The sequence below is a fragment of the Tachysurus fulvidraco genome, chromosome 26 (genome assembly GCF_022655615.1).
Source record: "Tachysurus fulvidraco isolate hzauxx_2018 chromosome 26, HZAU_PFXX_2.0, whole genome shotgun sequence".
Classification (NCBI taxonomy): domain Eukaryota; kingdom Metazoa; phylum Chordata; class Actinopteri; order Siluriformes; family Bagridae; genus Tachysurus; species Tachysurus fulvidraco.
The window spans coordinates 10,039,187-10,063,366 of NC_062543.1; the positions used below are offsets into that span (position 1 = coordinate 10,039,187).

Genomic DNA, 24,180 nt, shown 5'->3' on the forward strand with positions numbered 1-24,180 from the left:
TCTACATTACTACGATAGAAAAGAGGTGTTATTTGTGTAGTAACAGTGTTTAGCTCAGGAGTTATTGACTTGGGAAACTCCAATCTGTGAATATGCACTCCTGCTTCCTGCTCCTTCAGTTCTCCCCAGCGCTGGAAAGCTGATCCTATATTAACACGTCCTACTTCTTGCCCTATTGTAATCCTTTTTTCGCTTTCTTTCTTTGTTTTTATCCTCGATGTCAATGTTAAAACCGCTTTCTGCTAATATCACACATGCACACTGAACACTCTCTCCGCCGCATATTGACAAGCCCCGCCCCTTTCTCCTCATTGGCTACACGTTTGTTTTGATTTTTATTTATTATTCGGCCCGATTCAGTTTTCTGAAGCATTTCTTAAAAATCGGAGACCCTGCCTTTAAGGATAGAGGTGTTCAGTTAGACGCATCTGTTACTTTTGTTTTTCCATCACTTTTTTTAGGTTGGCATCTTGGATCACTTCATAATCAGCAACAAATCATTCAGAAGCATGACCACAGTGCACTTTTGGCATCTAACTAATAAAAACACAGTTTTCAAATGGACCTCATGATGATATTTTATTAAATACAGGGGAAAAACTCACTGTTCTGGGAATGAATAGCACAAAGTAGTGACCCACTACCAGACTTCCACAACATATGTCAAGGGATCTGATCTTATCACAACTCAGCACTCGCCTAAACCCCCACAAAACCATGCAAGAGAAAAGAACTGGGCTGCTGTTGTATGGTCTGAGTAGAAGCAGTATTATTCATCCTGACTCATAGGTTTAGCTGTTGGGTGGAGACTTCTGTCCAGCACCCTGTCATAGACCTTTCTTGTGAGGCTGCGGAACGTGATTCTTAAAACTGTTAATATACCTTTTCATTTTTAATAGAGATACACACTCCGAGACCATTACATAGGTGGTTCTCCTGGTGTGTTAATTTATCATAAATTTAAAGTTGAAACATAAAATATCACCCATTTTTCTACAACTAGCCTCAATAAATAGCAACAACCAAATGATTGTTTATATGAAGTCCACACTTTAATGATTAGAAAGCTTACGTCCCCCAAACAGCAACTCCTGCATGCACCCTGCGTGTCCCTAAAGCGGCATGTGCTTGACTTTATGACCTATAGCAATGCTGTTTTGAAAAGTAAATATATTGTTCTTCTAATTTAGAAACAGGATCTATAAAAAACTGTGTGTTGGCAATCGTGAAGAAATGAACTCAGTGCCACAAGTTTTCTGAGTGTCTATGAAGGACAACTTACTATAAAGTCTATTAATCTCGTAACAGTGTTTTCAAAGCCTTCTGGTTGTTTTAACATCTTAGCAAAACTACATTTTCAGCTTTTTGGAGATTTCGACATGCCTTTTTTTTTAACCCCACTCCTAGCAAAGGCATAGATTGTGGGCATGCATGGTGAGAGTTTGCACCAGAATTGGCACCAGAGTTTGATTCACCTATAGGTAGTATTTATAATATTTATAATACAAACAGAATTGAAGGTAATAACTGAATGACCTGAAACAAGAAATTATGTACTGAATAACCTGGAATCCAACTCAAAATGAATTTCTATGATAAACTGAAGCAAGGGAGCAGATATTTTGACAGATATTTGAATTAAATTTTTAGTGAAAATTCAGTGATTCAGTGAGCTCTAGCCTAAAGTCTGGGATAGTCATTTCTGAAACAATCTAAATTTCTAAAGGTTTTATGGTCTGTGCGCCATATTTGTGTGGATCTGAAAGAATGCTTTGAATTATTGTCCTGTGAGAACATCTAAGGATGACTGTCTTGGCAAAAGCAGTGAGAATTTGCTCATGAGTGTCCTGGAACTTGACAAAGGTTCCTCATGCCAAGTATCCTAACAAGGGCCTTTGGAAGCAAAATGGCTTATTCACTAGCATTCAGTAGGTTATTCTGCTGAAGGATCTTTTCTGCATGATTATAATTACATTTATTGGTGATTTAGCTCGATTATAAATCTCCATCTGGCAATGCATCCCACTTCCAATCAGTTCCAATGACTTTAGCAAACTCCATATGCGTTCATTTAAGGTTTGATGAGATTAGAGTACGGGTCTGGAACATTTTTAAGAGCCTTCAAATGCAGGATTAAAAAAAAGATATATAGAGAAAGGATGTTGGCTTTGTTAAACATATCTATTCATATACAAATGTCCATTTTTATGTTTATGTTCAAAATATTTAGCAAAGGGAAATCTTTTGGAGCTGTAATATGGACGTTTATACACTCTGTTGAAGTGGGATAAAACCTGTTTGGGTTAGATGTCTCCAAAGCCTTTAAAGCATTACTGATCTAAATGATTCTCGACTGCCGAATGAGGGGCTGGGACTGCTTGTGAGGATTAGCTGTTAGCAGGTCTTAGCCATAGAGACAGGTTTTTTTTAAACAGGCTTCTCTTCTCCCAGCTTTCCACTATAGTGAAAAGTGTGGTTTCTCTGTGGATGACCGCTTTAGCTTGAGGAGAACTGGCTTCAGCGTGGTCAGAGCTCCCACCTGCAACATGAAATCAAAATGTCATCGTTAATATGCATCATCGAGAATAAACTAGTGTGTCTGGCATTCAAGCGGCAGTGAAAACACTTTTTTCTGCTCTTGGGGCATCAAGCAAATCAGTCTCAAGACTTTTATTTATATTTCATTTTGATATAATTAGGAAGAGATTTGTTTATGCTCTACTTCTCAGGCAATTCCTAATTTCAAACACTTACTTACAAATATTGGAAAAACAAAAATTTACCTCACCATTAGTGCGTTGAGATTTGAGCCCTGCAGCACAGCATTGCTGGCCCTGTGAGAGACTGCCAATGAAGTAACATTGACATTTTATGTAACTTTGAAGACAAAACTTGTGAATTGGATCTTTTTCTGAACATGGTTCTGTATAGCGATGCTAACAGACATATTACATAATTCTGAGGGCATTTCAGGACTCCATTACATAACCAAACCGGAGTATGCCTTTAACCGGAGTATGCCTATAACTTCAACTTTAATTGCGATTTCAACTAAGAAGGTTTTATCTGATTTGTGATTTCATGATATTATTAACATGTTAACACGATAAGATCAATACTGTGGTTTCAAAAAGTATTCAAACCTCTGTGTTGGGGATGTGATTGTTATTACGGGACATCTAAGTGTAAATTGATGGGTAAACATGGCAATTATATCCATGAACGATGTGAAACTTTTTTTTTTTTCAAAGTTAATTAAAAAAAGTGCAAACTTCTTTTCGAAAGTATTTATCAGTTCTTTGTAAAAAATCCCCTTTGGCACAAATTACAGCTGCAAGTCTTGTTGGATTTGTCTCTACAAGCATTGCACACCTGGATTTGGACAGTTTATCCCATCATTCATGCCAGATCTTGTCAGGCTTTGTCAGATTTAATGGGAAGCGTCTGTGAACATCTTCAGACTTTGCAACACAGATGATGAATGGGGTTTAATCTGGGTTATGACTTGGCCTCTGAAGGACTTTCAGGGACCCAAAAGCCACTCTAGTGTGTTTTTTGTTTTAGCTGTGTGCTTAGGGTCATTGTTGTGTTGAATATTGTACTGTCACCCCAGTCTGAGTTTGCATGTGCTCTGGAGGAGGATTTATTAAAAGATCATTTGGCTGCATTCATATGCTTCTAGTCACCCTGTCCCTACTGCTGAGAACAACACCCATAGCATCACTCTGTTACAACTATTTTTCCCTGGAGAGATGTATTAGCCAGGGGATGTGCAGTGCCATGACATGATTTCCAAAGCCTTTTATACCTTCATATGCCTTATACACAACACTGGCTTCTGTTTTTCCCACAAGCCTCAGAGATGGTTATCTGTTCAGCATGTTCACCTGTTTCTTTACAGGACTTTTAAAGCTCTTCTGGAGTGGCTGGAGGTTCCTTTCTTACCTCCCTAAACAAGGCCCATTGCTTGGTTTTTGTTCTGACTGTGCAGTGTTAATTGTGGGCTCTACCAATCAATTCAGCTTGCAATAAGCAATTAATAATCAATTAAACCAACCTGGATGATGTGAGAGCTCAGTGAATGACCAGACTGCTCAGAGCAGTCAGGAAGTCTATAGTAATTCAAGCGCTCATTACAGTTGCAGTAATCAGAAAAGCAACTCAAAATGGATAACAACAAACCTTTGGGTGGATGGTTACAACAGCAAAAAAGACCACTGCTGTCAGCCAACAACACAAATCTGATGCTGTAATGAGCACAGAAACTTGACAATTGAAGCCTGTAAAAAGACCGGGTTATTTATTTATTTCCCCTATTTTATTTGTTTCTAGGTTTCTAGTACAGGTTGCTTATATAATTAAACTATATACAGTAAATAAATAAGGCAGTAAAACATCACTGGACTAACAGTGTAGTGTAGAGATCAGGAGCTTAATGGTTGTGAGGAAGAAGCTGGCCCTTATACTTCTGGTTCTGCAATGAATGTTCCTGTAAGGAAGGAGGTTAAACAGGCTGTGACTTGGATGGGAAACGTCTCAAATGATGGGCACTAATGAGTTGAAGTCAAAGTTGGTCAAAACGCCCTCAGGAAATAAAAGCACTATTAGATCAAATACTTAATCCAAACAGTTCTGGTTCCAACATACCAACATCCATTTCACAATCGACCTCACAGAGATCACAATTTTTCTTCATTTGGATTTCTGATAGGAAGATTATCTGAAGCTCTTGCTCTATATCTGCATGATTTTTTAGAAATAGAAAGGCGAGGCAATTGTCAAATTTGTGTGAGTCTAGGCCCAACCTAGCCTCCGATTCTTGTTAAAGTTGATGCAATTGTCTAAATTTGAAGCCCATCTGCCTGAGCGTTTTTGTGTTTGTGCAGTAATAAAGAGGTTAGATTTGTTGGATCAGGTTAGATAGAGGTTTGTTTAGTTCTAACAGTCTTCCTGTCAACTCAAACCAGTGTAGTCACTGCTCAGTGGACTTCATATTAAGAGTTTAATAGCAACAGATTACACATGCAAATGTCACACAATGATCTACCTTTAATCTACTCCCTCAACTGTGAGATAATGAAGGAGTAATACAAACCTGGCCATGGGACAGCTGAGACGTAGAATGTTTAATTCACTGGAAAAGAGGAGGCCACATGTAAAAAGTCTGAAATTTACTGTTCATCTGATTTGGATGCAATTGCCATCACGCTGAGTTTAATTTCAAACTATATAAAGCTTTGTCTGTGACAAAAAGATTTATGGATCTGACTATCTTCATTTATTTAGGGCAGGGTAGTAAAAATACTCTCTTCATTATTTTGAGCTCATGTGACTTGTCCTGTCAAAGACATGAGGTCAACATTTATTAACATTTCATTTAGCGTCTTTTCTTCTTAACATTTTAGTATTTTAAATATATCTGTGTAGCCAGAAATATTTATATCCATACTGGTTTGTTGCAATACCAGATTTGACCTGTTGATGTGTAGAAGTTGTAGTTTTAATGTTACAAGACCTTCATCACTGAGGAAGACTTTATTAAAGGTTTTTCATTTCTACTTGGCTACTGCAAACCGAGTAATGAAAATGTAATGAAAAGTGGTGTGGGAAGTCACTGAATACTCCTGACAATGAGTTTGCCAGCTCAATTAGTGCGTGTTTCATCTCATTCAAACACGTTCTCAAATAAAACAAACCGCATAAGACATTAATCCATTAACATGAATGGTATCTTTATACATAATTAATTAAGTGAATTATTATAAGTTTGTAAGTATGAGACCAGGTCAGGTTTATGACTAGAGCTGCTGTTGAAATATTCCAAAATAGTGATGCAAACAACAGGAACTAAATATTTGAGAGATGATGTTTAGTTCATGATAATTGAAGTATCTTAACATTCAAAGAATAAAAGTGCCAAAGACATCGGTCAAAATGTTTTCTACTAGACATGTCTATCCAGACAGGAGTAAAATGATCAGACTGTGTACAGCCTGAGATTTAGCAACTATATGCTTGTTCCTTCCTTCCTTCCTTCCTTCCTTCCTTCCTTCCTTCCTTCCTTCCTTCCTTCCTTTGAGATGGACTGTGGCAGGCTGTAATAGAATGTGATGTAGATTGACTGTGTTGCTTTTAATGGACTGTGGTGGACTGTGATGGACTGTGGTTGACTGTAATGATATGCTATGGACAGTACTGGACTGTTATGGAATATGTTGGACTGTAATGGAATTAAGATGGACAGTGTTGGGCTGTATTGGACTGTAGTGGACTGTGATGGAATATGATGGTCTGTATTGGACTGTGAGGGAATATAATTGCCAATATTGGACTGTGGTGGTTTGTATTGGAATGTGATAGGCTGTTATTTACTTTATCGGGCTGTGATGGAATGTGATGGTCTGTATAACTCTGTGATCGACTGGCAGAATTGTCCAGGGTATATTCCTGCGTCACACGCACCGTTTCTGAGATGGATCTTTATTACTGAATTAGAATTAGTGAGATTTTGTTGATGCTGGATTTAACTCGGCGATCATGGCACAGCTCATTGCTGACAGTGTGATGGTTTTTCAGGTGGACTGGGTAATCATCTCTCTCTTCCTTAGTTAAAAAGAAAACTGTCGAAATAGCACAGAGTACAGTATTACAAGTATGGAATAGTTTGAAAATCCTGGCTCTCATAAAGTAGATAAAGGTGTGAAAATTGTTTTAGCAATACGAGGTGACCGTAGTACCATAATGTGGGACGTGCTGGGAATGGTGTCATGGGGAAAGAGAGCACTGAGAATCCCAGGCTTGCCATTCATCTCTCTGTGAAGGGCTGAGATGCAGAAAGAGGAAAGTCCTCACTCTTTATCCATTCCCATACCTAACAAACTTCTTTACCCTTTTATGAAGGTTCTACTTACTATTCACCGTTATAGCAAAGGGGCCCCTTAAATGACAGGAAGTGAGAGAGACGGCTGTAGAAGTAGCTTAAAAAAAATCAAAAGAGGGTTTTATGCAGGACATGGGGGAAAGTGAAAAGAGCCTTGTCTTGCACAAACCTCTCTCAGTCTGCAGTAATGTTTACCTCCCTTTTTACCAGCCGTGTCTTTGATCAAATTCAGAGGTCTGAATTATGAGTTTAAAAAAATCTGGATTGAATGCACATGTTGATCAGAATGTAGGGGCACAATGCAAGCAAGGTAAGAGTTCTTACAGTTGTTTCAAGCTTGTTACAATTCTATAGTAAACATGATTCCTGTGGATATATGGGTAAATGGTAAGAATTAAGAGCTCTGCTTTATCAATTATGATCCATTTTCTGCATGTGTGGAATTACAACACAGTGGTCCAAGCTACCTGCCAAGACATATCACATAAAGTGAGGGCTATATTCTATTTTCTGTTTAACGTTGATTATTTTCCTCATGTGCAATCACATTTACAATACACATTTTTGTGTGGTGTTACTCACACACACACACACACACACACACACACACACACACACACACACACACACACACACACACACACACACACACACACACACACACACACACACACACACACACACACACACAGAGAACAGTTATAAATTATATAAATTTTGTTTTGTAGCAAGTGTAAAGTCTCTGTGTTAAACGAAATCATAAACAACGATTTAACTTAAAGCTGTGACATGTGCAGTCCAAGTGTAGGCCAGACATCTGTGACCTTATAAATGTATCTTAAAAGACCATAAATACAGCGAAGAGAAGGAAACATGTTTTTAGATTTTTTTTCCTCTCTTTCCTCTTGTCTTTCAGGGTCAGGTGGAAGTGTGTGCAGTGCTGCAGGATCCTTGGTCTGTTCAGGAAAAAGCTGAGTACTATGTATTATTAAAAGGCTCGCAGATCCACCATGTCACCACAGCTCAGAGGAAGGAAAAGAGCCATTTACTGAGCTTCACCATACCTGGTAGGACTTATGGGCCTACCATAATTACAGCCAAAATTTTATATTGCTCCTCGTTCACCCCCAGAATCAGCACTTTTAAAAAAAAATGACCAGACAACATTGTATAATATTCATAACATGCATGTTCTTCAAACATGATAATGACTCCCTCACACAGAGGTACAGTATATGAAATGCTTTGTATATCGTGTATAGTGCATGCCAGTTCTAGTGACAGGAATGGTTTCTTGCTACTTGCACTACATACTGCATGGTATCCAATTACAGAAAGGTAAAAATATTGGTGTGGAATTTTCAACCATATTAAATTTTCTTTCTAATTTCTAAGAAGCTAAAAATCGTGTGCTTTCACTATCATGGCTTGTGTTCAATTCAGGATTCATACAGGAACCAACCTAGCCAGTCTGTGCCAGGAAAGGCATCTGGCGTAAAAACTGTGCCAAAATAAATATACGTGGCTCAGTTGATTCGCTCCAACAACATTGTTTTTCTCTTTAAAAGCTTATAAATTTATGGTGGTGACAAGCTAGTTGCTTTCAGTAGTGTATGTGACAGCTGAAGTACCACCTTCCAGTATTTAAAATAGTGACAGTGATTCTCAATGCATTAGACTTATTTTGCCTTTGACCAGCGACTACTGATGTTGCACCACATGAGCAACTACAATATTAAACAATAGCTATGTTTGCTCAATACAGTACAAAATAAAAGCAACACAGGAAATTCAAATATTTGCTAGGAAAATGTAGCTATCACACTGAATATCTTTGTGGATATTAATGAACTATCTATTGAGCAAGATAATTTTAATAAAAAAAAAATAGATCTATTAAAGTTTCCTTTTCTTTTTATTAAAGGTCACAATGTGGCAGAAAAGGTCTCAGTGCAGTTGTACTGCTGGGATGAGAGCAGCAGCTGCAATCAGCCAACCCTGATGTCAGAGGAACTCTCACTGGAGTACAAACGGGACACTATACAGGAAGTGGCTGATCTCCTCATATCTGACCCTGATAACTTTACAACAAGCACACATGTAGACATCCAGAGAAAATTTTGTCCAGGAGACAGTATCCAGCCGGAGCAGGACAGTTCAGATATGAATGAACAGCATGGCATATCAACACTAGATGGAGAAAGTTTAAGACTCAATAAAATGAAAAAAGAATCAGGGAGTCACAATTCAGAGGAAACTCCTGAATGTTGTGAACCTGATCCTGGTGAAGGATTCAAACTGGAGCCATGCAGTGCGGTTGATGTGAAAATCACACAAGCAGTTTCTAACATGTTCTCGCTGCTGGAGTGGAGCAACCAAAAGTCACAGGAATCACAAGGTAAGAGCATTACACTGGTACATTTCATTAGCCTTGACTGTTTTCTGGATAGAGATCGAAACTGAAAACAATTCTGAGTATTTTTAATGTAATTAATTCATTCATTCATTCATTTATTTATATCTTTTTTGTTATTTGTTCCTCTCTGGGAATATTTAACATCCCTAGACAGAACAGCTTTTTTTGGTGGTATTGGTGCTGCAGAACCCTTTGAATTTGACCTCAGGCCACCTCGGGACGTTATAAACCTGGAATGTAACAGTTGTTATATAAAGCAAAACCAGCAGGTAGAGATTTGCAGAATAAACTCTGGAAATATCTAGAGGGTTGTTGCATGACCCGGAGCTTGATATAGACTTGATTTATCAGCCCAAGAATGACAGCAGAGGTGTGAAGCTTGAAAAATTGACTCGTGAGGAGGTGTTTTGTGTTTTCTTATACAACTCCCTTCCCCATCTCACTAGTAAATAATGTTTTGTCTGGTCGTCTTGTCTTGTCTCATCTCGCCTTGTTTGACGTGGTGACAAACACGACCTCTCGTAGTAGACGGCAAATATTCTTGAGTTGATGAATGTGAAATAAAATCCATTAATGTATGTTTGATTTGACTAGCATTTGACAGGTATATAGATAAAGCCACTATATTTATTAGAGATGCACCTAAATTTCAGCCCACAAAACTATTTGAACAGAAAACAGTTGGAATATTTTGAAACGAAAATATCTGGCAACAACAATACTATGCATTGAGCAAAGTATGAGCAAAATTAACTGATCAATAACCCTTTAACCATGTTTTCAGAGGTGTGACCCAAAAATGCCATTGTCAAATGCATTAGGAAATGGACACCATTTTTTTTCTTTCATTTAACCAAATTCTTTTTTTTTCCACTTCACTCCTGTTTCAAACCTAATTCATTTTGGTAAAACCAATGGGAACCTGGCAACCCTTCAAGGGACTCGGGAGAGTGTGCGATGTCAATACTCTGTAGCACGAAAGTGATTTTGAATCCTGTGTTGTCTGAAGATTAGACTTTTTTTCCTCTATATGATGTTTGCACAGAAGCAGTACTAGTGCTGCTTTGTAATCTAGTACATTAGCATATTAGGGTGTGCTTAAATCGAGGTGAAGAGAAAGCAACTGTTTTATTCATCTTTGAAAAAAAACCCGATGTGTTTATGTGTACAGCCCTAGGTTTGATAGAATTTAAAGACTAACTTAAATCATCCAAGTATTTATTTAGTGCTAATGAAGGATTAATTGCTCGTCTCTTAAGCGAATTTCTACCTGTTTAGCAGAAATGCAACCCTGATATGCAGTGCTAACAGCTTAAACAGCTTTTCACCATATCTCGCATTACATGTACTCTAAAGAAATGTCTTTTTTTTCTTTTCTTTTTAATTTTTATGATAAAATTAACTATAATGACATGACCTATAAAAATTTTACTTTCTTTTAATCCGACCTTTTATCTTTCCCATTTTTGTTTTATCCCAAGTCAGCATTAAACAGTGTTTACTTTAACCCAGTAGTTACCAAGGTACACACCTTGTGTGGTTTGTGAAGCCAAATCACAGATTGAATTACAAAACATGTTGATGTGTTTGCTGTGGGAAGTTTTCCCTTCATCATGACCGAATAAAGTTTTTCCCAAGCAGATATCCCTGTGCAATTGCTGCTACAGGGAAAAACATTAGCAACGTCAGCACTGCACCTGCTCACCGCAGGAGTGTGTGTGTGTGTGTGTGTGTGTGTATGTATTTTGCGTGTGTTTGTGTGAGTTATTGATGTGTAAACTCACCAGGCCGTTTTTTGAAGTGATGTTTTGGAAATATGCTTAGTTAACAACCTGGGAATAGAAATGGCATTAGTCTTAGTCACCCATTAGTCTTAGTCACCACTCACTGGGAAAATAACACTCCTTCAGACACTGGATTCTGTACACTGCTGAATGTTCTTAGACATAGTGTGACTTGTGGCTTACATTACAGCTTAGTTTAAGATGAATGCAATTTGGTTTAAAACAGATTTATGGACATCATTATTCTGTCCTTGTTGTTGTCTTCAGTCACTTTTTCAGAAATATTCTGTTTAATTAAAAACGTGTTCTAGCATCAAACATTATTAACATGTTCATTCCAGTTTTATATCTGATTTATTAGCCATTAAAGCTAACAAATGTAATGTAACAGCATATAGTGTGCTAGTTAAGAAGTCTTAATCGTGACTATGTAGTCATAGTAGAATTAGAACTTTATTTATCAAAGTTCAATTTTAAACGAACTTGAAATGAACCTCAGTGAGATCTCGGCTTTGTTTCATTTTCCACTTTTTAAACATACAGCTACACCTAGAACACTAATAGTATTGATTTTTGATCTAATTTTTGATTGATTTTTGATTTGTCCTAACCTAAAAAGAGAACAGGAACATGCTTTTTTAAACTACACAGATGGGTTGCTAATATTCTTCTCCTGGCAAAACATATCAGTAAAATTCACTAACACCTTTCAGCCTTTGTCTCACCCATTAACCTTCTTATTCAGTGGCATTTGTTCAGTAGAAACATTTCTGGATTTAAACAATATGTACATTGTTGTCTGTTACTGTTGATTTTGGCAGAAGTATGTAGCAGTCTACCTTTTTCTTAATTTAAAAAAAAAAAAAACAGTATTAAGGTTTATCACTAGACATTAACGATACATGTAATTTGGGCACATATTCCATCATTATTGAACAAAACATCTAATAAAATTATATTACTTTGCTTGATCGAATTATTTTACCTAATAATCTAAACATATTATAAAGCAAAACACGAGAAAGCTTTCTGCTGATTCTCTATGAACATGTAATTGCCTATAAATATTCATTTAAAATTAAAATGCATCGTTAAAACTAAGAGGATGAATGAAACATCAACAGAGATGCACTATAGACATTCTATATTTGAAGTGGTACAATTTTTTTTTTGTATATTCTTTGTCATTGACATCCTTATTTCAGACGAGATTTTGAAATCTTGGCATAATTTTAAGAAGAGCATAATTTCCATTGGATGGCACGGTGGCTTAGTAGTTTGCCTCACACATTTGCCTGCCTCACACCAACAGGGTTGAGGGTTTGATCCCTGCCTCTGCCATGTGTTTGTGGAGTTTGCATGTTTTTCCTGTGCCTCAGGGGTTTCCTTCAGGTACTCTGGTTTCCTCCTACAGGGCAAAGACATGTGTTGTAGGCAGATTGGTATCTCTAAATTGTCCAAAGTGTGTGAACGTGTGTGTGAGTTCACGAATGTGCCTGGTAGTTGATTGACATCCTGTCTAGGGTGTACCCTGCCTTGTGCCCTTAGTCTCCTGCAATAGACTCCAAGTTCCCTATCAACCAGTACGGTAAGTTGTGTAGAGAATGGAAGGATGGTTAATTCCCACTGTCTAATTATAATAATTGAAGTGCTTGTATATACTGTAGTAGAATTGGAAATTGTTTTCAAAAGCATATTTACATTTTACATTTACAGCATTTGTCAGACTCCCTTATCCAGAGCGATGTACATAAGTGCATAATTGGATACATTAATTCTGGTTCACTAGGTTACATACTTAAGATACCATGAGTTTAAAACATTGTTCAAAGTTACAATGAAAGTTTCAAAGTTTTTTATTTTTTTTATTTTTATAAATGCAGAAGATAGGAAAAGAAGTGCTAGTTGAATTGTTTCCTGAATAAGTAGGTCTTCAAACTTTGAAAATAGCCAGTGACTCAGCTGTCCGGACCCCTAGGGGAAGTTCACGCCACCACGAGTCTTGTAGTATACTTGCCTCTTACCCTGAGAGATGGTAGAACCAGTCGAGCAGCACACACGATGCTTGATGCTCATACAATAGTGAGATATGTCATTTAAATGAATGGAAATGTAAACACAGGACGTGATCAGATATTTACATTTATGGCATTTGACAGACACCCTTAACGAAGTCCAGAGCAACTTACTGAAGTCCCAGTTTTTGTGTTCATTCCTTCAGAGTACATTTCCTAAGATCTCGGTTCATGAGTGAATCTAAGCAAAGGTGTATGAAAGCTCTTCTGCCAGCAATACCTTACTGAGGCGTTTTCACACTTGCAGTTATTTTCATAGGCTTGGTGCAGTTTGCTTTGAGTGGTCAGTATTTTGTTGATGTGTCAAAGCTGTTTTGGATCCAGAGTGCAGAGAACAGATCACTGGTTCTGTTGAAAATGGTAGACTGGGGATTGATTGTAGTGATCTCAGTTGTGTGTTGGATGTTGTAGTGTAGTGGTTAAGGCATTGGACTACCTATTGGATGGTCATGAGTTTGAATCCCAAAGCCACAAACTGCCACTGCTGGACCCCTGAACAAGGCCCTTAACCTTCAGTTGCACAGCTGTGTATATGATTTAAATTGAAGTCGCTCTGGATAAGGGCATCTGCTAAATGCCGTAAATGTAATGTCAAGCGACTGGATTGGTTCTTCATTTGTGAGGCAGAGGAGAGTTTTATGATTATTGATGCTTAAATCTTGACTTTCTGTGGATGGGTTCAGTATAATTATCTCAGGCATCATGTCTTCAAGGCTCCTCTATTTGAGAATATCTTTTTTGCAGTACTTCTGCAGGAGGAGATTTGAAATGCCACAGTTTTTCACTGCTTGACTGATAAATGATAACATTTTGTAAACCTAAATAAACATGACAGGGAATTCCACATTCGAGCCAAATTAGAGCAGATTATGAGCCTCTTCACTTAATGAGCACAGAAGTGATTATATTATGTGAAAATGCCCTAAGAGACTTTCATTAGTACAGTATATACATCTATATGTTATATCATCTTGTTTTACCCCATACAGCCCCAGAACAGCTTTGCTGCCAGAGCTAATGAAGGATTTTATTTGTTTTTTCCAAAAACTTTCTTACCTCAAAGTTAACATTATGTTTTCTGCTCAACAACTAATGTGTCATCCACTATTAGTGATTTTTTTAAATGAATTTTATTTATTTATTTAATTTTTTAACATGTTCTCATATTGTTGTTCTTTCAGCTTTCCACCACACTGAGACCCCTCTGCACATAGCTGTGCGTTTAGGTCTGTATCACCTCACACTCTTCTACCTTCATCAGTCTGGGGGTCAGGAAATGGCAACACTGCCCAATGAGGAAGGACACACTCCTGCTGAACTGGCCCAGAGCAGAGGCAATGCAGCAATTATAAGTGCTTTATCCAAGTGAGTCACACTTATAAGGTTTTTTTTTTCTTCTAAAAATAAGACATAAATATCTATGTGAGGTTTTAAAGAAATCAACCTATGGAATTTTTTTCTTGCTATGAGCACATTTCTAGTCTTGCTTAAGAAAAAATGAGTAAAACAATAAACCCAGGTTTTTCCACTCAGATCTTATTGTTTTTCAGTTTATGGGAAAGTGTACAATATTTAATTTATAACAATTAAATACTGGCAAGTCAATACACTTCATCGCAAATCATATTACAGATTTAACTTGCATGTTATTGATCTTCACATAAAAAATAGAGATACATTATATGCCTATTTGTATGTGGACATCTGACTATCACACCCATATTAGGACCTTCCTCAAACTGTTGTCACAAAGTAGGAAGCTCGCACTACAATACACGTTCGAGCACCGACAATACACCTGTGCACAAAGCCAGCTCCAGGAAGGCATGGTTTACATGGTTACAGTGGAAGAACTGTCCTGACCTCAACCCCAAACTGCTGAGCACCTTGAGGATGAACTGAAACACTGACTGCACCCCAGACATCCTCATTAAACATCTGGGCTTGAGCTCCTTAATGTTCTTGTGACTGAAAGGACAAATCTATAGCACATTTCAAAATACCTGAAGAGCATTAGGGGGATGAAATCTAGCATGAGCTATTTAAAAAGCATACAGTATATGTGTGTACAGGTCTATAGACCAAATGAATGAAAACTCTTGTTGGTTGTAATTCTATCTTTAAAGTAGTTTTATTGCTCTTGTCGTCAGGAAAGTCACTCCTACTCTTGGATTGGATATATTTTTATACCAACGTTAATGATGGACAATTCTCACTGCTGTGGAACTCGGAGTTACACATGCACACAATAGTTAATCATGAAAAGCCTCCTGGCCAGTTTTTTCATGTTTTTTACTTTCAACTTATTAATAAAAGAAATGCTTTTTTTTTTTTTTTAAATATACTTGGGAGCTGATCATAGTACCTGGGAGCTCCCTGACCAGATATAAGGTTTATTTTATCTAATCGTTTATGCGATTGTTCTGTTCAGCCTTTTAGCTTGCAGAGAGGAGAGACCAGTGTGGATGTCCCAAATCTGGGCTGATGAATCACACCTCTTCAGGTCGTACCCTTTAACCAATTCCTTCGTCCTGACGGTCAAACACACAGTTTATTTTGATCCCCAGAGGAGCATCCAGCTCTATAGGGAAAAACAAGGATATGTAGAAAGCTACGTCCAGGTGAGTGTGTACCGCATTGTGCTGCGCTGATGATTTACACACATAAGGATGTCTGCTTCGGAACAATTAGCAATTCATTAGAATTGTTTGTTACCAACAATCATAAATCTTTGAGACTAGTGAAACACAAGGAGCTACAAATACTGTATTACTGTGTGCTGGGTTGTAGGAGGCTGTTCTCACTGAGGTGGAAGAGAAAAGCAGACCGAACCAGACAGATGACGCCAGTGATGGAGGTGAGTCAGTGAACTTAGTTAGAAATCTCCTTCAGATTTGTTGGCACCCTTCATGGAGATTAATATATTAAAAACTGACACTGTAGTTCTGTTGTAGTGTAGTTAATTTTTCAATTGACATTCTATTATACACATTATCAGGGCTCTCAAGTTTTGAAGACATGCATGCATGACATCAAATAAATAAATAAATAAATTAATAATAATAATAATAATAATGGTGGAGTTGTGTTTGGTAAGGATCACTGGCCACAATTTAACCAAATGCAAAGTATTTGTTTAATTTCCATTTATTAATTTGTGTGTGTGTGTGTCTGTGTGTTTTTTTTTCATTGGTTGCTGCGTTAAATTTGACCCAGATAGTGCTACTTTCTGATTGGCTATTGTGTAGCCTCTCTTTTTTTGATTGATTGATAAGTGTCAGGCTCGACTAAGAGCTCCAGGGGAGACACGCTTGATTCCTGCCAGATACATTTTGGGCACTGCAGCATATCAAATATATGATAAATAGTCAAAAGGTTTTTCTGCATGAGAAATACGATGTGTGGCGGAAGAACGTGACAAAAGACCAAAATACGTGACTGTCACTCTCAATGCGTGACACTTGACAGCCCTGCATTATACAATGATTTGCTTGGACATTTTGGTAATTATCTTTTTGGGCTAATGAGATCTAGATGATTCATTCATGGCCTCTTTGATGGTTTGTTGATTGATGCAGTGAAACTGAATGTGTTCTTCAGTGTCGGTCTGTACTGTAGCTCTTTGTAGCTGAATAGCTGTTAATGGCATTCAGTAAAGTTCTACAGTTCTGTGTGAAAGTAGCTCAGCAGATACGATGTTTTTTCTTCCAATTCACAATGTCTAAACCCAGAACGAGTAAGAAACATGACCATGATAACGGACGTGAACAAGGCTCGGACGACCAAATGAAAAAATAAATAAACTTGGGTGCAGAAGTGGATCTGGATATTGCACTGAAAGTCTCATAGCAAAAAAGACTTGGCAGCACACACTGCAAACATGGAACGCTTAGTGGTGTTTAATCATTTGTACTTATCCGGTCACTTTCTTTTGCTTGCTTTTCTCGTTTGTTATACTGTCTCATCTCATCTTTCAGCTCTTTCTTCACGTCCCTGTTTCACGTTCCTTGCTTCTTTATTTTTTTTTTGCGTTTTAATGCTCCCGCTTGCCGTTTTCTCTCACTGCTCGAGTATTGACCTCTTTCTCGTGCTCTTGCTTTCTTCTGTTCTACCCTTCCCCCTTTTTTGTCACTGCGAGTTAGTTCAAGCAGGGTTGTTAGGGTACAGTACATTGGGTGAACTTGGCTCAGTCAAGAGGACATTGTGGTAGTATGTGGGATGATGATTATATTTTACACACACATACACACACACACACACACACACACACACACACACACACACACACACACGCACACACACGCACACACACGCACACACACGCACACACACGCACACACACATGCACACACACACACACACACACACACACACACACACACACACACACACACACACACACACACACACACACACACACACACACAGTCTTTGTGAGCCGGCTCTTGCAGGGTTTTCCAAAGATATCTAGTATATGAGGGCAGATTCTTTTGTCTTAAAAGGAATCACTGTTTCCATAGAATTATATTGATATGCTGGGGTGAATGATGGACATTTATTTATTTTTTTTTTTTGCAAAAAATGAAACAATAAATAATTCATTGTATATTCTCAAATAAGCAGATTTTGATTCCAGCCGGAAGCAATCTGATAGTTTGTTCTACAAATAGGAAGTTTCTTTTTTTAGCCTTTTTTTTTCTAGCTATGACTTGTGTTTTGCATCAGGGCTGGAATCCCAAAGGACACAACAATATCTTGTGCGTGCAGGATTTTTAGTTACTTACTGAACAAATAAATTTGTCAGAAAATGTTCCAGGCAAGGACAAACCAAAATAAGTACTGCTCAAGTGGGACAACACTTTGGATGCAGATTAAAACCCTAAATCATCAGCATGGTGTGAATTTAAAACACAACTAAGAACTGACATTGTCTCAAAGCGCAAGAAGACACAGCCTTATTTTGTCACTTATACATTACAGCACACTGAAATTTGTATTTTGCACACACCAAATTTGGAGGTTGGGGTCAGAGCACAGGGTCAGCCATGATACAGCACCCCTGGAGCAGTGAGGGTTAAGGGCCTTGCTCAAGAGACCAACAGTAGCTTGGTGTCCAATTAACAGAATTACAGAACCCTAACCACTTGCGCTTCCACTGCCCCAGCTTATATAGAAATATAGAAACAGAAAGAAAATCTGAATAAAAAGCCAGAGGCGAAGATGGCAGGGAAAAACTCTGAGATGATACGAGGAAGAAACCTTGATAGGAATCAGGCTCAGAATGGAACCTCATCCTTATTTGCATGACACTGGACACTAAATAATTTAAATGTACAGAATGTCCTTTCTACAACAGTTTATAGTCAAGTGGAATTGTGTAAACAAGAGCTCCTCTGGAACTAATAGGTCAGTGTCATATCTGAGTTCATTACATTTACAGCATTTGGCAGACACCCTTATCCAGAGCCACTTACATTATCTCATTTTTATACAATTGAGCAACTGAGGGTTAAGGGCCTTGCACAGTGGCACAACAGTGGCAGCTTGGATGACCCGGGATCGAACTCATAACCTTCCGATTTGTAGCCCAACACCTTAACCACTAGGCTACCACATGCCACTTACAGACTTAAAAACTAATTGCTTCCTGCTGAAGTCTTCAAATGTTCATTGATGAAGACCTGAGCACAAGTTTGACCGACGCATAATGAGCCTGAACAAGGGTTGGAAAGGGGGCCGGAAAATTTCCAGTAAATTTCCAGAAACTTTCCATGGGAAGTTAATCTGGGGAATTTTGGAAATATTCCAAGTTGGTAATTTACTGGAAATTAATTCTAAATTTGGGGAAATGTATATAAACTGTATACTGTAATAAAATATATCATATACAAACATAAATATAAACATTTAGTTTGGACATAAGCTGACATGCATGCAATCTAATACAGACCTTTGGTGGTGTTTGTGGCATAGTTCTATTCTACTTATGTAATGCAATGCACGGATATAAATAATTAGTTGAACAATTGGAATATTTTGGAACAAAAAACATTTAATGCAGTTGATGCAAATGAATATAAATAGGCTAGCTAAATAAATACTCCTCAATCAGCATGCTTGCGAAAACAGACTATAACCTAGTTTATACAATAATTCAGTCAAAAGTTTGGACAAATTAAATTTTTTTTTATGTTTCTAAAAGAAGTCTCTTATGCTCATTTAAGCCTGATTTATTTCAAAGGTAAAGAAAAAAGCAGTAATATTGTGAAATATTAAATTGTAGATTGTACTTTTATTAAGCAAAGAATCCTGAAAAGATTACAAGAGGTTATAAGGATTATGAGGAGCACAACAACTCTACAATATAATGTATTTCTGTAATGCAAGGCTGAATTTTCATCAGCCATTACATCAGTCTACAGTGTCACATGATCCTCCAGAAATCATTCTAATATGCTGATTTCTATATATCCCGATCCCAAATAAGCAAGCTGGAGGTGACGGCGGCAAGGGAAAAACTTCCTGAGATGATATGTGGAAGAAACCTTGAGAGGAACCAGGCTCAGAAGTGAATAGTGCTAGCTTACGTTTAGCATATCTGATTTACTGGCTGGCTAGATGTTGTATAAACACATTTTGGTATTTGCTATATCACCTTTCATACTATAGATAGGATATATTAAATAAAAATAAATAAATAAAAATACAAACCTGTGGAATCAATATTTCTGTGGTAGTCAGAGCCTGGGAGGGGGCGGAGGCGAGTAAGGGGGATTGGTTGTTGGGGATGGTCTTTTTAGACAGTTTTTTTATTATGTCTGCTGTCAGTGTATTTGTATTTACAATGGTATCATTTTGTTACACAAAGCAGAAGGGAGTTTGAAATATAACTTTATGTAATATGTAAATACTTGATGGAAATACTCACCAAGATGGACATTATTTGACATTATTTTGTGTGAAGGATTTAAGGAACAATGTGTAATATGTTAGGGCGGAATGCACAGTGCATTATGGGGGTATGGCATGAACAGCCCTGCAGTAGGTGAAGTGCTTTGTGCTTGGGATTGATAAATGTGCAGGGTAGAAATTCAGCTGAAATTGCAGCATATCTGGTTGTTTTAACCAAGATTATCCTGCAAGATTGTATTTTTCAACTTAATTTAAGTTCCCTGTTATAGGCTAAACTGCAATTTTGTAAATTCCCAGTTAATCCCATAAATTCCCCTTAATTCCCATGGAAAGTTTCCAGCCGTGAAAATTTTCAGGAATTTTGCACCCCTAGCCTGAACCAGGACTGTTTTTGTTTTTAATCTCACTTCTGTAGTTATTATTTCTGCATTTATTTCCTCTAACATGAACTGCCAACCTAATTGAAACCCATTAAACCCACTCACCCTGATCAGGCACTTACTAAGGATGCTGTAAATGCATCCTTATGAAAGAAGGAATTCTGCTCGCACAAGTTTGGGTTGTGTCCTGCAGCGTCCCAATCCTGATGCAAAACCTTAGTCTCTTCCTCATGTCCTGTGCAGCATTTTGCCATCTTGAAGGGGCCATCTTTATGGTTTTGGTTTACTGTTTGTGTTGATTGTGTAAGAAGAACTAAAAGACTGTATTCTGATGACTAGGTAAGAGAAATTTGTTTACATGCCAACAAAAAGGGGTGAAAAGGCAGGTGTTGAAAGCTTTAAGCAGATTTAAGGTTCGCTACCTGACGCACTTAACACACACAAGCTTCCTGTCATTGGTTACCATAGCGATCACTGCTTTACTGCTCTGCCTTCGATCCACAAGCTGTTTGTGTGACTTCAGCGCCTGTGTGGATCAGTATCCTCTGTAACCTGAAAGCTCGACTCTTGGGCAGTTTATCAGCATCTACAGGGTATAATTAAGATGCGTTTCTGTATTTATCATCCATTAGAAGACACATAATAGAATGGAGCATCTGTATTAGTGCAAGAAAAAAAATCGAATACAAATTTACAGAGTTTACAGCGTAGTCAATTTTGTGTCTGTCTTTTCACGGATGGATGTCTCACCTGCAGGTCTGAGCAGCCGGACAAACGCAGAGGATTGTGTTCTGCTGAACAGTGTAAGTGCCTCAGTGCTTCTCATTGTGTGTTCGTGTGACGGTTCGGTTTTGCAAACATTTTCCGAATGATCACGTTTCTGGAAATAACATTACATGTGAGTGTGTTTAGTTGTTGTACATATTGTTCCCTGAAGCAAAAGATAGCAGAAATGTTTAAACTGATGTGTTTACAACTGATGCGTTCAAGATACAACAGAATATCGTAGACTATTAAAGTGCAGCAACGGAGAAAAAGATATATTTGTGGATTATTTGTAGTTTTTGTGTCTGTGTGTGTTTGTGTGCTTATTAACTCTCATTTTTTTTTTGTCCTCAGGTTTTTGAAGAACAGCTTGTTCTTTCTCTGGATGAAGACGAAGAGAATCCCACCACGTATAATTCAGGTATCTAATGATCTATTCTTCTGTGCTTCACTCTACCAAAGGTTCCTCTCCCTGCTCCTTAAGAACACACCAGGGTTTGGGATCCCGCGCCATTGTAGCGTTGTCGTATAGAACCGGATTAAAAGACGAGCCTTTCCTAATCTGCAATTCTGTATTAGAGGGAGTAACATAAACTAGAAAAATCTTGATTCTCTGATCATCAGTGAATCAATTTAATTGGTTAGATCTGACACAGGCTTGACACAACATTTAAGAAGAGCTACAGTATGAAAATGTTTCATATGGTATTGTATTTAACGAACACACACACACACACACACACACACACACACACACACACACACACACACACACACACACACACACAAACACCTACAGTCTAATTGCACAGATGGTTGGATTTGCATATCTGACAGTTAAGATCTGTTTGTGTTGCTTTACAGTGGTCTCTTTGGCTGTATATTTATGATTGCTATTATTACTATTATTACTCTTCTTCTTCTTTTTCTTCTTCTTCTTCCTCTTCTTCTTTTTATTATTATTAAGTTTTATTACACAGTTTTCTTACTGTTGCACATCTGGAAAAAAACTAGCTGACTTACCCATTGGCATATTCTAGGGTCTCTGTGGTAAAATACATTTTCTCTTTCCCTCCTAGACACACACACACACACACACACACACACACACACACACACACACACACACACACACACACACACACACACACACAGTCTTAGTCATACTTACATGCACCAGGAACAGGACAGAGAAGGAGGAGGATGCTGAGTGGGAGGAGTTTGTCACCGTGGCAATGTAAAATGCTTCCTACTGTATAAGTTGTCAGGGTCACGGCTGTAAGAATGAAGGGGGGTACGCTAACATCTTACTTTCTGAGAGACTACAGTAGGTTTTGAATTTACACACAAACACAGAAATTCGCTGTTGTTGTCCTTGTTTCTGTTAGAGGTAGTATGTTCTTTTATCTTATAATGTTTTGTTATTAGGGTAGCATTTGGTCCCACATAAAAATGTAATCCAAGAACACGGAAAAAGGGGGAGTCAGAGAGAGAGAGAGAGAGAGAGAGAGAGAGAGAGAGAGAGAGAGAGAGAGAGAGAGAGGGAGAGGGAGAGACGCTAAGGGAGGAGAGAGAATAAAGCAGTCATGACTTCAGTGCTCAGCCAAAACTTTACTGGAGTCCCTGCACAGAACAACTCGCACCATGAAGACTTCTTAAAAAAGTGAGGATTAAAACCTGAGGCAGACATCTGAAGACCATTTGCACAGGAGTTACAGCACACACTTCCGGCTATTCGCACCATAAACATCTCTCACCAGAGTGAAAAAAGAGAGGATAAAAAAATCGCTCACGACCTGAAGAGGAAAACAGGAGCTGAAGACAAAGGTGTTAACGTGAGCTCGAGTCGGACGTTCGGAGAAAGTTCAACAGGGGGAATTTTGCGCAGGATTCTCACACACACACACACACACACACACACACACACACACACACACACACACACACACACACACACACACACACACACACACACACTTACTTCTAGCCACTGTACACGTGTCTCACTTCCCATCATGGAGTTCTGCTTTTCCTCAGGGGACATTTTTTTGCTCATTTTCAGACACTGATCTCATCTTTTGATCTGGATTGTGATCAAGACACATAAAGACCTTTAACCTCTGGGGATTTGTGTGCATGCAGTCTACACACACACACACACACACACACACACACACACACACACAAAATCTTACAGGTTAGCTGATACAGAACACTAATGCATATGCATGGCAGAGCGTGCGGCTTTTCAGCAAAAAGACAGGAAGTTCACCACATGCAGAGAAGACTATCCAGACTCGTACAAACACACACACACGGCTTTAATCTACTTTCAGCATGTTTGACTCTGGGTCTGCCTGAGCCATCAACGTGTTGATTTTGGACCAGAAGGAGGCCGAGGGCCGGTTCGCAGCGTTTACACACATAAACGTTGAATACCTTTAAAAGTTTAGTTTACTACATAATCACAGATTGGTACCGTTTCTCAGACGGTGTCTGTCCCTCGACTTATTGTTACACGTCTACATTTGTAATTCCCAGAGACTTTTCCAGACTTTATACTCCACAAATCATTTGTATACAGGATGATGAATGTATTTCAGCTCAGCTTTGATGCTTACGGTTTCTTTTCTTTTTTTTTTTGTCCTATTGAAACATCAGACGCTTCCATTACGTTGATGACTGCCTGGAGTTTGGAGTATAAATTTAACAGAACAGTGTTGTGAAGTATTGTACTGGATTGTGTGGATGGTGTGTTGGAATTTGAGTCTTCTTGGCCCCCTGCGTGTCCACAGACCCTCCTGGGACTTTATTAGCATGGCCGGTTAATGATTTCTAAACCTTGGCTGACCTTGCAGATTCTTCAGGACATCTTACCTTAAAAAAAAAAAAAAACTTCTTTTGCTTCTCTCTGCCAGGCCAAAGGGGATTGGGAGTCTGCACCCAAACCGTGGGAGTGTAGGGTGTC

The 24,180-nt window shown here is 38.2% G+C and overlaps 1 protein-coding gene across 1 annotated transcript in view; it reads left to right on the forward strand.

Annotated features, from left to right (window-relative positions):
* Positions 1-24,180, forward strand: part of arhgef28a (Rho guanine nucleotide exchange factor (GEF) 28a) — a 77,360-nt gene that overhangs the window by 14,985 nt on the left and 38,195 nt on the right. The window contains 7 exon segments of the mRNA XM_027178786.2: positions 7,797-7,947; positions 8,805-9,278; positions 14,337-14,520; positions 15,587-15,776; positions 15,946-16,012; positions 21,204-21,250; positions 21,567-21,633. Coding sequence (XP_027034587.2) covers positions 7,797-7,947; positions 8,805-9,278; positions 14,337-14,520; positions 15,587-15,776; positions 15,946-16,012; positions 21,204-21,250; positions 21,567-21,633 — 1,180 coding nt within the window.